We start from the raw sequence: 12,013 nt of genomic DNA on the forward strand, positions 1-12,013 counted from the left end.
AATATGCATACTCCAAAACAGATAGATAGATGGATAAATACTTTTGACGGAGGAGAGAGAGAGAGGGAAAGTCAAAAAAGCAATTTCAATGATTTTTTAGATGTTGATAGAGATGTTGATGGTGTATGGCAGGTTGAGTGGGCAGATTTCGAAGTTGGCTCCAGGGGATAGGGCACATGCGCGGATTTTTGTACTGTTGTTCAGTAATTCAGGGCGGCCCCTCCCCTATAGGGCCTCAGACCACTGGTTTACAACCCTGTCTCCCAACCTCAACCTTACTGTTGACATATATCATATCCAAACCCAGAGCCACTCATTATCTATCAGGGCATTTATTGAATTATGTATTGACACAGGCTGTTTCAATCCATCATTATCTACTGACACATTATGTCAGTTTGATCAAGCTCGTAATTATCTGACGTTTACCTCTACGCTTTCCACCAGCAGAAAACGTTATGGTAATATATATACATATAATTGAAATATCTGTTTGGGGTCCAGAAGATGTTTAACATATTCGTATAAAAGTGTGCCATCTTGGGGAATTTATCAATTTCAAAGAATCCAGGAAAATAGACAGTTAATACAATAATTGGGCGGTCTTTGCACAAAACTATTTAGCTAGTACAATCAATACATATTTATAAATAAATAAATTATAAAATGTTACATAAGGGAACATAATTCCAACTCATTATTTAATTGCGTGGGAATGGTTTTCAAAGTATATAATTGTTGTGCTTTGGCTGTCTTCACTAATCTCACGGATTTTAAATATAATTTAAATACATCTAAGAAAAAAGCCAAATTGGGTTCATCATTTTTGTAAAATTATACCAAATGTAATATTATCTTAAGTCATAGAAGCGGGGTATGATATCATTTTCTTGTTGTATCAATCTGTGAACATCAACACAGAATGAATGCACCAGAACATATGCCCAGTCGTTTCAATAATTAGTTATTCATTTGTAATTATAAAGTAACAATCGCTCAAAACTTAACATGGCATTACACACATTTTGATCCAGACTTCTTACCGATTGGTAGCGGTAATGCACAAACATAGATGATCGTCACTCGGTTGCTTCTCCCTGAATCCTACAGTGAATCGATAGCAGAGCCGAAATTGTCGCTGACGCAAGACTTGTCTCTCTGCTGGTCCACCCGCTGGTCCATCCTGCCGGCGGCTCACACGTCCCATAGGAAGAACTCCTGTCTTGAGGTCAGTCAGCAGTTTGATCCCTGAGCCTCTGTAGTGAGCTGACGTCACACGAGCTGTAAATGTAGCCACCGAACAAGGCGCAGCTTTAACCGGAGCTCGGTGACGTGAGCTGCACATGGTTTGGTCGCTAGTTAGCCGCTTAGCTTTAGCTTTAGTGTTGATTCATCACTTTCTTGATGTTACCCTGTAAGTCCAGCTCAGTTCAGGGCTAACGTCAGGCGGAATGCAGGGCGATTGCTAACGACCACCCTCGCTCAGCTTGAATGTACCTGTGTGTAAACACTCGTGTCAGTGGGTGTTACCGTGTGGTTTCTGTCATTGGGCTTTAATAAGGACATTCATCTGGAGTGATTTGAGCTCATGTGACCCAGAGACTCAGTGCTTGACCTGCTGTCTTCACTGTGTTCCCAGTCAGAAGAGCCAGCACCATGGCAGATCAGCTGAGTCCAGATGAGAAGTTCGACCTCATCTCGAGGAACCTTCAGGTGAGGAAGACAACCCACCACACACATACTCACAGATCCTGTTCAGACCTGGTATTAAAATCCGTCCTGGGAGATACAATCCACAGTGGTCAGTGGCAGGTGCAGGTCTGATTGCACCCAGAATCTGTCCTGGATATGATTATGATTATTTGCATGTAGAGCAAGGATGGGAAATCTGATCACCAGTGGTCACAGGAGATATTATCAGGATGGAGGTCATCACCAGGTCTGAACACGGCCACGGGTACTGAAGTCCACCTGCCACTCTCTGTCTCATGGATCTCTGATTGTGTGTGTTTGTGCGTGTTTGTTGTGCACTGCAGGAGGTCCTTGGAGAGGAGAAGCTGAAGCAGGTTCTTTCGGAGAGGGAGCTGAAAGTTTACTGGGGAACAGCAACCACAGGAAAACCCCATATCGCTTACTTCGTCCCCATGTCCAAGATTGCAGACTTCCTCAAGGCGGGCTGTGAGGTGGATACGCTGCACTGAGCATCTTGTCTGTCATCGAGAATAGAATTCAATCTGTGTTTACATTTTACAGCAACTCACACACCCACTTTTGTTTTCTTTTTCTTTTCCTCAGGTCACTATTCTCTTCGCAGACTTGCATGCCTTCCTCGACAACATGAAGGCACCCTGGGAGCTGCTGGAGCTCAGGGTGAAGTATTACGAACAGGTGATCAAGGCCATGCTGGAGAGCATCGGTGTGCCTCTGGATAATCTCAAGTTTGTCAAAGGATCGGACTTCCAGCTCAGCAGGTCAGTTGTGCCAACGCTACTCCCAGACTGTCCTGACATTTGTTTAATATTACATTCAGTGAAATACTCTCAGACGCGGCAACCTATTTATTACTAAGCTCTTTGTTTTCATGTTGGTCAGAGAGTACACTCTGGATGTGTACCGCCTGTCCACCATGGTGACAGAGCATGATGCTAAGAAGGCCGGAGCTGAAGTTGTCAAACAGGTGGAGCATCCTATGCTGAGTGGACTTCTCTACCCTGGACTGCAGGTAACAACACATTCATAAACCCACTGACAAATTAAACTGCAAATACTGATGTAATCTCACCACAGTGTTTATTTATCTTAATGTTTGTTGTTAAATGTAAATGTGACACGTTTCTCTCCTCAGGCTCTGGATGAGGAGTACCTGAAGGTGGACTCCCAGTTTGGAGGAGTGGACCAGAGGAAGATTTTCACCCTGGCAGAGAAGGTGACATCTCCCTCCACACTGGCACATTTAGTTTATCCCCCCTGAATTTCCTTCGTTACTCACACTTCTAACCAAAGCCAGACCAAAATTGATGCCGATACTGATGTTAAGAAGTAATTTTTATTCGACATATCATCAAATACATAAACTTGAACTTTTTACTACGCTGAAACACTTGTGAAAAATAAATATAATTGAAGTTCAGTTTAACCATTTCTTTATGATAAATGACTAAATAAACAAGAAAACTGCAAGTGTTGATATCACAAGGACAAGAGCTCATGAAACAGTTCTCTGAATAAGGTCTTTAAAATCTAAAGTGGTTTTTTTCTGTATCCAGTACTTGCCGTCTCTCGGTTATGCTAAACGGGTACATCTGATGAACCCGATGGTGCCGGGACTGACAGGAGCCAAGATGAGCTCTTCAGAAGAAGTAAGTTTTGTTAGTTAATTGTATTTTTCACAGGAAGAATTGATGTTCATATTTCTATGCACACTTTTCTTGATGCCTGTGACCAGTCATCACGTCTTTATCTCTTTGCGGTGGCAGGACTCAAAGATTGACCTGCTGGACTCCAAAGAAGACGTGAAGAAGAAGCTGGAGAAAGCGTTCTGTGAGCCCGGTAACATTGCGAATAATGGCGTCCTCTCCTTTGTTAAACACGTCGTCTTCCCTCTACGTGGAGGTAAAAAAAAATTCTTCCTATAATCTATTTTCTTAGCTTCTCTTCTTCCTGTATAAAGAATAATTAATATTAATAATTAATATTTGCGGTCCATGTGTATTTTAGAGTTCCGTATCAAAAGAGACCCAAAGTTGGGTGGAGATAAAATCTACACAGCGTTTGAGGAGGTGGAGAAGGAGTTTGCTGAGGAGGTAAATCACAGTCTTACTGGACCATTGAAGAATACTGAACAATGCTTCACAAATAATAACTCATCTAAAGCACATTATTTTCTCTTCACGGTCTAATCATCAGTGATCTCTGCTCTTCTCAGCTGATTCATCCAGGAGACCTGAAGGCCTCAGTGGAAAACTCACTAAACCAACTGCTGGATCCCAGCCGAAAGAAGTTTGAGTCGCCAGAGCTCCGCAAGCTTACAAACACTGCCTACCCCAACCCCTCAAAGACAAGTCAGTGCAAGGCTGCTGTCAACCCACACACAGCTGATTGACTAGTTGCCAGATTTGCTGTGTGAGGAGAGTTATTGTTATTTATGTGTCTGTGTTTTGTATATTTAGAATCAGGAGGAAAAGGTGCCAAAGCAGGAGAAGGAGGAGAGGATGATGAGCTGGCTCTCTCCAAACTGGACATTGGAGTTGGCGAGATCATCAGTGAGAACCCAGTCAGAAGACCCAGCACCATGGCAGAGCAGCTGAGTCCCGATGAGAAGTTCAACCTCATCTCGAGGAACCTTCAGGTGAGGAAGACAAACCATCACACACATACTCAGAGACCCTGTTCAGACCTGGTATTAAAATACACCAGTGGTCAGTGGCAGGTGCAGGTCTGATCGCACCCAGAATCTGTCCTGGAGGTTTCCTGACATCTGATCACTCAGATAGCATTCACAACCCCTAACCCTAATCACCACACAATGACTGGTACTAAATCAAATGTGTGATTATTTGCATGCAGAGCAAGGATGGGAAATCTGATCACCAGTGATCACAGGAGATATTATCAGGATGGAGGTCATCACCAGGTCTGAACACGGCCACAGGGACTGAAGTCCACCTGCCACTCTTTGTCTCATTGATCTCTGATAGTGTGTGTGTGTGTTTGTTTGTTTGTTGCGCACTGCAGGAGGTCCTTGGAGAGGAGAAGCTGAAGCAGGTTCTTCAGGAGAGGGACCTGAAAGTTTACTGGGGAACAGCAACCACAGGAAAACCCCATATCGGTTACTTCGTCTCCATGTCCAAGATCGCAGACTTCCTCAAGGCGGGCTGTGAGGTGGATACGCTGCACTGAGCAATTTAATCTGTGTTTACATTTTACAGCAGCTCACACATGCACTTTTGTTTTCTTTTGCATTTCCTCAGGTCACTCTTCTCTTCGCAGACTTGCATGCCTTCCTCGACAACATGAAGGCACCCTGGGAGCTGCTGGAGCTCAGGGTGAAGTACTACGAACAGGTGATCAAGGCCATGTTGGAAAGCATCGGTGTGCCTCTGGATAATCTCAAGTTTGTCAAAGGAACGGACTTCCAGCTCAGCAGGTCAGTTGTGCTGACGCTACTCCCAGACTGTCCTGACATTTGTTTAATATTACATTCAGTGAAAGAGTCTCAGACGCTGCAACCTACACGCCGACTTATTACTGAGCTCTTTGTTTTTATGTTGGTCAGAGAGTACACTCTGGATGTGTACCGCCTGTCCTCCATGGTGACACAGCATGATGCTAAGAAGGCCGGAGCTGAGGTTGTCAAACAGGTGGAGCATCCTATGCTGAGTGGACTTCTGTACCCTGTACTGCAGGTAACAACACATTCATAAACCCACTGACATATTAAACTGCAAATACTTATGTAAACTCACCACAGTGTTTATTAGGGCCCGAGCACTGACAGGCACTGACAGGTGAGGCCCTATTGAAATTGTAAAGATTATTATTATTATTCAGGCAAATGAATTGGCTTTTTGAGGGCTTTAACATGCTCAAATTCTTACCAAAATTTGCAGAAAATTAGAAACTGGTGAAAATGTACACATTCTGGAGGAATTTTCAATTGGCGTCGCAAAATGGCTCAATGGTGCCCCCCCCCTGAGACACCCGGAACATGTCCACATTGACGAATCTTCACAAAAATCAATACACAGGTGTGTCATGACCAGACAAACAAAAAAGTCTGTAGGTGCAATTGGAAAAACGCAACAGGAAGCCTGCTATTTTGCATTTAGTGGACATTTTGGCCATTTTCCACATTTTTACTTTGATGTACTTGTACCAGGGCTTTCATCAGATCTACTTCAAATTGAGATAAGTGTCATCACAACAAGATGGAGATACAAAGTTATCCAAAGATCGATTTTTCGTCACACGGTGTGACCCTGGCGTGGCGTCAAAGTTTGATTATATGCCAATAAAACACAATGTTTTGTAACGCGGTCATACATGGACGATGAATCCTTTGATGCTGAGCCGTAAACAAACAATTCCACTCCTGCAGTGACAGTGTCAGTGGTCATTGTCAAAGGAATCTTTATGTCTTGCAAAGGTGACGTCTCTCTCTCAGAATTGGTACATTTCTCAAACCGTGTTAACATTGAGGTACGGCGAAGGTTCATCCTTCGCCAAAGGAGACAATGTTGTCATAACTCCACTGTGTATTGTCCTATCACCACCACACTTCTGTCTCATGATCAGAGTCCAAGCCTGAACAGCTCAATGTGTCAATATTTCATCAGTCATTATTTATTTTTTTCAGGCAAAATGCATGCACACTTCAAAATGCATGTGCTCTGGCCAACCCAGTGCTGCTTTGCAGTCCTATAAATTTTTGTTCTATTTCTAAGTGAAGTCCAACATTTTCACTGTGGATCATTTCAGGATACTTTAAATTATTTTAAAAACACTTTGCTCAATAAGTTCAGAGAGAGACTGATATGCCTGTGTTCAGGACCTTTCTGTTTATCTTAATGTTTGTTGTTAAATGTAAATGTGACATGTTTCTCGACAGGCTCTGGATGAGGAGTCCCTGAAGGTGGACGCCCAGTTTGGAGGAGTGGACCAGAGGGAGATTTTCACCCTGGCAGAGAAGGTGACATCTCCCTCCACACTGGCACATTTAGTTTAACCCCACTGTTTTCCCTTATTACTCACACTTCTTACTAAAGCCAGACCGAAATCGATGATATATTAAGGAGTCAAAATCTTTTGCCTTCTGATATATCATCAAATAAATATACTTTAACTTTCTAACTATACTCAAATACTTAAACACTAATGTAATTTGAAGTTCAGTTTAACCATTTCTTTATGATAAATGACTAAATAAAAAAGAAACTGCAAGTTTTGATATCACAAGGACAATAACTCATGAAACAGTTCTCTGAATAAGGTCTTTAAAATCGAATGTTTTTTTTTTATGTATCCAGTACTTGCCGTCTCTCGGTTATGCTAAACGGGTACATCTGATGAACCCGATGGTGCCGGGACTAACAGGAGTCAAGATGAGCTCTTCAGAAGAAGTACGTTTTGTTAGATAATTGTATTTTTCAAAGGAAGAAGTGATGATCATATTTCTATGTACACTTTTATTGCTGCCTTGGACCAGTCATTACGTCTTTATCTCTTTGCGGCGGCAGGAGTCACAGATTGACCTGCTGGACTCCAAAGAAGACGTGAAGAAGAAGCTGAAGAAGGCGTTCTGTGAGCCCGGTAACATTGTGAATAACGGCCTCCTCTCCTTTGTTAGACACGTCGTCTTCCCTCTACGTGGAGGTAAAAAAAAAATTCATCCTATAATCTGTTTTCTTAGCTTCTCTTCCCCCTGTATAAAGAATAATTCATATTAATAATTAATATTTGCGGTCCATGTGTCTTTTAGAGTTCTGTATCAAAAGAGACCCAAAGTGGGGTGGAGATAAAATCTACACAGCGTTTGAGGAGGTGGAGAAGGAGTTTGCTGAGGAGGTAAATCACAGTTTTACTGGACCATTGAAGAATACTGAACAATGCTTAACAAATAATAACTCATCTAAAGCACATTATTTTCTCTTCACGGTCTAATCATCAGTGATCTCTGCTCTTCTCAGCTGATTCATCCAGGAGACCTGAAGGCCTCGGTGGAAGTCACGCTAAACCAACTCTTGGATCCAATCCGAAAGAAGTTTGAGTCGCCAGAGCTCCGCAAGCTTACAAACACTGCCTACCCCAACCCCTCAAAGACAAGTCAGTGCAAGGCTGCTGTCAACCCACACACAGCTGATTGACTAGTTGGCAGATTTGCTGTGTGAGGAGAGTTATTGTTATTTATGTGTCTGTGTTTTGTATATTTAGAATCGGGAGGAAAAGGTGCCAAAGCAGCAGCAGGAGGAGGAGGAGAGGATGATGAGCTGGCTCCCTCCAGACTGGACATCCGAGTTGGCAAGATCATCAGTGTGGAGAGGGTAGAGCAAAAAAGATTGTAACTTGATGCCTGAGCAGATGATCAATATATAATCTCAGGTTGTGATTTGATTATGCGTCATTATCACATTCCTCTCACGTGTTTCTCCTCTGTCCGCCTTAGCATCCAGACGCTGATTCGCTTTACCTGGAGAAGATCGACGTGGGTGAGGCAGAGCCGAGGACGGTGGTCAGCGGTCTGGTGGCCTACCTTTCACCGGAGGACCTGCAGGACAGAATGGTGCTGCTGCTGTGCAACCTGAAACCCCAGAAGATGCGAGGCGTGGAGTCTCAGGCCATGCTGCTGTGTGCCGCCATGTGAGTGCTTTTTCTTTCTTTTTTTGCACAAAGAAAAATTCAGCTTGTCCTTCAGCTTCATCATCTATCGCTTTCGCTCTCTCTGGTTGTCTGATTTCCAGTGAAGGGGAGCCAAGGAGGGTGGAGCCTCTCGACCCTCCAGTGGGTTCATCTCCAGGTGAACGGGTCTTCGTGGAGGGATATGAGACAGGCAAAGCCGATGAGAGACTCAACCCGAAGAAGAAGGTCTGGGAGAAACTACAGGTACGTTTCAATATGATTTAACTTTTACATACAAGAGGAGCCAATTTTATGTCTCCACGCTGGCAACAGCCAGTCAAAGGCCAAGGTTACAGTGACCTCATGTTACTGTGAATGTGACAGATTAGGACCGCTAGTAGGGGATCTCATTACATCTGGCAGAATTCACTTGGACTCATTGATGAATTGATTAGTTTTCAGCGGTCGAAGGTCACAGTGGCGTCTTGAATGTGATATCTCACGACTGCTTTAGGGAATTTCTTCAACTACGGATCAGTTGTCACTTGGACTCAAAGACAAAGCGATTATGTTTCAGTTGTCAAAGTGACCTTGATATGAATCTTGCAAAAAAATATGTAGAAATATATACATAGAAATTGCGCCGGTTGGCAGAGGCATACAACCGCAGTGTGGTAATTCTAGTTTTATATGAATTAATAGGTTCGTATTGAGGAACAATTTCCTTACATGGCATAATGTCATATTGATTTAATTCTTCTTGTCTCTCCCCAGGTTGACCTGAAGGTGTCAGACGAGTGTGTAGCTCAGTGGAAAGACAATCAGCTGATGACCAAACTCGGACAGATCACGTGTAAAACACTGAAAGGAGGCAACATCAGTTAAATTCACACACATCACCCAAGCAGCACCTGCCGACTACCTTACATCAACATTACCTTCATCACTAAATTGCCATGGCAACAATGGTCCAACCTCATCTGGATGTTTTCTTGGAGAAATAATGAGACATTGATGCTTTGACAAAATCTGTTCCCATGCTTTGACTTAAGGATATTTAAGCATGAGTCACTCATGATAAACAATTTTACTAGTCAACCGCTGTTTCATTAGTTCCTCTTTATTTACTGGGTGTTGCTGGTTTTACAAATGCTTTTGATTTACAAATACAACATATGTTCTGCAAACTGGCAGAGCTGGGCCTATTCAGATGGAAGGAATGATTTACTTGAATGTTGAAGCATCAGATTCTCTTCCCTGGAAGTAGATGATTAGGAATCTCAGGTCTTTTAAAAAGGGACTTAAAGTTTCAGTGCTTCTCTTGGTGTAAAATTAAAGTGTTATTAATTTGCCTCCAGGGTAAATATCAGGGCAGCGGAAAGCAATTTACCAAACCTCATATGGTTTTGTGGGTTTCTGACATCAAACATGGGGGGGGGGGGGCTGTAGGTTGGGTGCATTGGGTGCAGTGTTGTACATAAAATCAAACTCTGGACATTAACTGTAAAACTCCAGTAATGCAACATGTCATATATGAAATAAATGTGGAATGCAGTGGTCTGCAGGATTTAAGGATTTATTTTCAGGTCTATGTTGGATCAGAAATGTGTGAGAAGAACAGTAACCATATGTTTGTCTAGTTGCTTAAAGAAAACAAGCAGAAGACATACAATACACTTAGATTTTTATTTATAGAAGTATTAACTGTACATAATTCTTTATAATCATCAAAATGTCGATTTTTATTTTCTACCCATTAAGGAGAGTCAGGATAATCCACACACTGATGATTTTGCTGGGGGAAAGCATTTTGTGCAAATAGTAACGAGTTCCACTTTTCCATAAAAAAAGGCCTGGGCCAAAGATTTCGATAGAGAACATTTAATAAACAAAAAACTGACCTAACACTTGGCCTACTCCAGTGTATCAAATCATCTGGGGCCAGTCACCGAATCTATAGCCCTATAAGTGTTTTATCAGATGACATAAATTCTTAAATATTTCATATTTGGTAGGAAAAGGTGTCTGACAGTGCTACAAGTGGAAACAACCACACATAAATAAATAGTTTGCTTGTGTTACTGCCTCCAAAAAAATGTCATAGAATGAGGCGGATTCACCCTCACTGTATCAAAAGAAAGAGATTGTGTAGAAGCCTCTAAGTCTGTGTTAAGTCTTCATGGTTTATAATCTGTAGCTTTACAAAAATGTTGCCGTCGTAACTGAGAAAACATCTCCCTCGTTCTTGTGAGTATGCAGCATCCCTTTCTTTTTGCAGATCCTATTTCAGATCTGTCTACACAGTGAAAGCCAGGAGAAAAACTGAATATCATAATTTGCCTGTTCTCAGATCTTTAAGCAAAGAAGGTGAAAATGCTGATTAGTCTCGCAGTGGATCACATTGTCAGCTTTAAATCACCATGAAAAATTTGTACTATATTACAACAGGGAAACACTAAAGACACTAAACATGAGTACAGAAATGCTTTCCGGTTCAAACTCTTGAGCTGCAGTGACCACTACCTAATCCAACCTCTAGGAGGTGATCTCACACAAGCCAAATATTTACAGCTCAGCCATTGTACACCATTTCATCCTGAGGGGCCTTAATAAGAGATAAACTATAGCATAGAAAAATACTCCAGAATAAAGCTGTCATAGAAATTGGGAGCAACTTATTTTTTTGCATAAATATAGGAAGGCCATTTTATAGGCTAAGGCTTTTGGAGAATACTTAACTTATGACAACACTCGAACGAGTAAAGCTTAACGTCTTTCAGAACGGTCAGTCGGTCGTCGCTGTGAGTTGTCCTTTTACTTTTTGTAGGTTTTTTTCTTGTTCTTCTGGCACGAGTCCGGTCCTCAGTTCATCACCACAGAGATCTTTTTTCAAAACAGCGTCTCAATTGTGTCTGCCGTCACTCTTGTAGCTGCAGGGAGAAGATAGGAGCGTTGAGACATTGCAGCATGACACAGTGACACGTGCACACATCGTGAATATTCTGACATGATATAATGCATGAGCTACAGGCTGATTGAAGCTTATGCTTTGCTGGAAAAAGATGTATGCAAGGAAGCAGCATTTGGATTGTGTTTGTGTGAAAATGGAGGGGTAGGACCTGTGTTTACATTTTTCTCTTGTTGGTATGAACGGCAAAATATGGCCTTGAAGGCGATGCCAAAGTGCTTAGCTGTCTCATGGTAATGCTAGACTTTGCATTCTGCATCAGTTATTGATTCAAGCTAGCACATACTCAGCAGCAGCACACTCAAACACTGATGAGGGCAGTGGTCATCCTTTAGCACTTAAAGGTAATGTTGATAAGTTATTTCTGAAAAAACAAAGCTCTCGTAGGAATGTAAGAATAAAATGATTGGTTGGCAAACCTGTCTGTTACACACATAATCAGAGACTAAGACTGATGCAGAGACGATGGTCAGAAGAAGGAATACAGGTTGCAGAAAAGTTGTCAAGCAGTGCATCATGTGTTTTAGGGGGCAGGGCTTTGATGAGAGAGCCAAGGGAGGGGGTGGGATGTATGGGTTGTATTTTAAATTTGTTTAGCTATGGAGGTTAGCTGGGAGAGCACCTTCACCTGCACCAGAGGATCAGTCAGTGCAGGTGAGAGCTGTTAGCTGATTGATCCTCAGGTTTAAAAGGCAGCAGTGGAGCTGCCTC

General features: G+C 42.3%; 2 protein-coding genes across 3 annotated transcripts in view; one reads left to right on the top strand and one right to left on the bottom strand.

The window, feature by feature from the left end:
• The first annotated feature begins 1,148 nt into the window (after window positions 1-1,148).
• On the top strand, window positions 1,149-9,491 carry yars1 (tyrosyl-tRNA synthetase 1). Of its 2 annotated transcripts, none has more exons than XM_061093105.1 (23): window positions 1,149-1,228; window positions 1,640-1,713; window positions 2,037-2,183; window positions 2,296-2,471; window positions 2,593-2,722; window positions 2,846-2,926; window positions 3,267-3,359; window positions 3,477-3,612; window positions 3,718-3,803; window positions 3,926-4,061; window positions 4,170-4,348; window positions 4,735-4,881; window positions 4,971-5,146; window positions 5,276-5,405; window positions 6,608-6,688; window positions 7,026-7,118; window positions 7,236-7,371; window positions 7,478-7,563; window positions 7,686-7,821; window positions 7,930-8,039; window positions 8,162-8,355; window positions 8,457-8,598; window positions 9,109-9,491. In XM_061093105.1, the coding sequence occupies exons 2-23, from the start codon at window positions 1,657-1,659 to the stop codon at window positions 9,217-9,219; spliced, it is 2,763 nt and encodes a 920-aa protein (XP_060949088.1). In that variant the 5' UTR covers window positions 1,149-1,228; window positions 1,640-1,656; the 3' UTR covers window positions 9,220-9,491. The 2 variants fall into 2 exon arrangements, with proteins under 2 accessions (XP_060949088.1, XP_060949089.1); XM_061093106.1 differs by having other exon boundaries at window positions 4,176-4,348.
• Window positions 9,492-10,022: 531 nt separating this feature from the next.
• Window positions 10,023-12,013, bottom strand: part of nhsl3 (NHS like 3) — a 34,807-nt gene continuing 32,816 nt past the window's right edge. The window contains exon 9 of the mRNA XM_061093107.1: window positions 10,023-11,264. Within this exon, the coding sequence (XP_060949090.1) occupies window positions 11,224-11,264 (41 nt within the window). The 3' untranslated portion in view covers window positions 10,023-11,223. The remainder of the gene's footprint in view (window positions 11,265-12,013) is intronic.

This window comes from Limanda limanda, chromosome 19, assembly GCF_963576545.1.
Source record: "Limanda limanda chromosome 19, fLimLim1.1, whole genome shotgun sequence".
Taxonomy (NCBI): Eukaryota; Metazoa; Chordata; class Actinopteri; order Pleuronectiformes; family Pleuronectidae; genus Limanda; species Limanda limanda.

What these genes read in the sequence shown, in the direction of transcription:
- yars1 (XM_061093105.1), top strand. Translation starts at nt 1,657, where the DNA reads ATGGCAGATCAGCTGAGTCCAGATGAGAAGTTCGACCTCATCTCGAGG. An exon ending in TCCTCAAGGCGGGCTGTGAG is followed by an intron (nt 2,184 to 2,295) that starts GTGGATACGCTG and finishes TCTTTTCCTCAG; the next exon opens with GTCACTATTCTCTTCGCAGA. An exon ending in CGTCTTCCCTCTACGTGGAG is followed by an intron (nt 7,372 to 7,477) that starts GTAAAAAAAAAA and finishes TGTGTCTTTTAG; the next exon opens with AGTTCTGTATCAAAAGAGAC.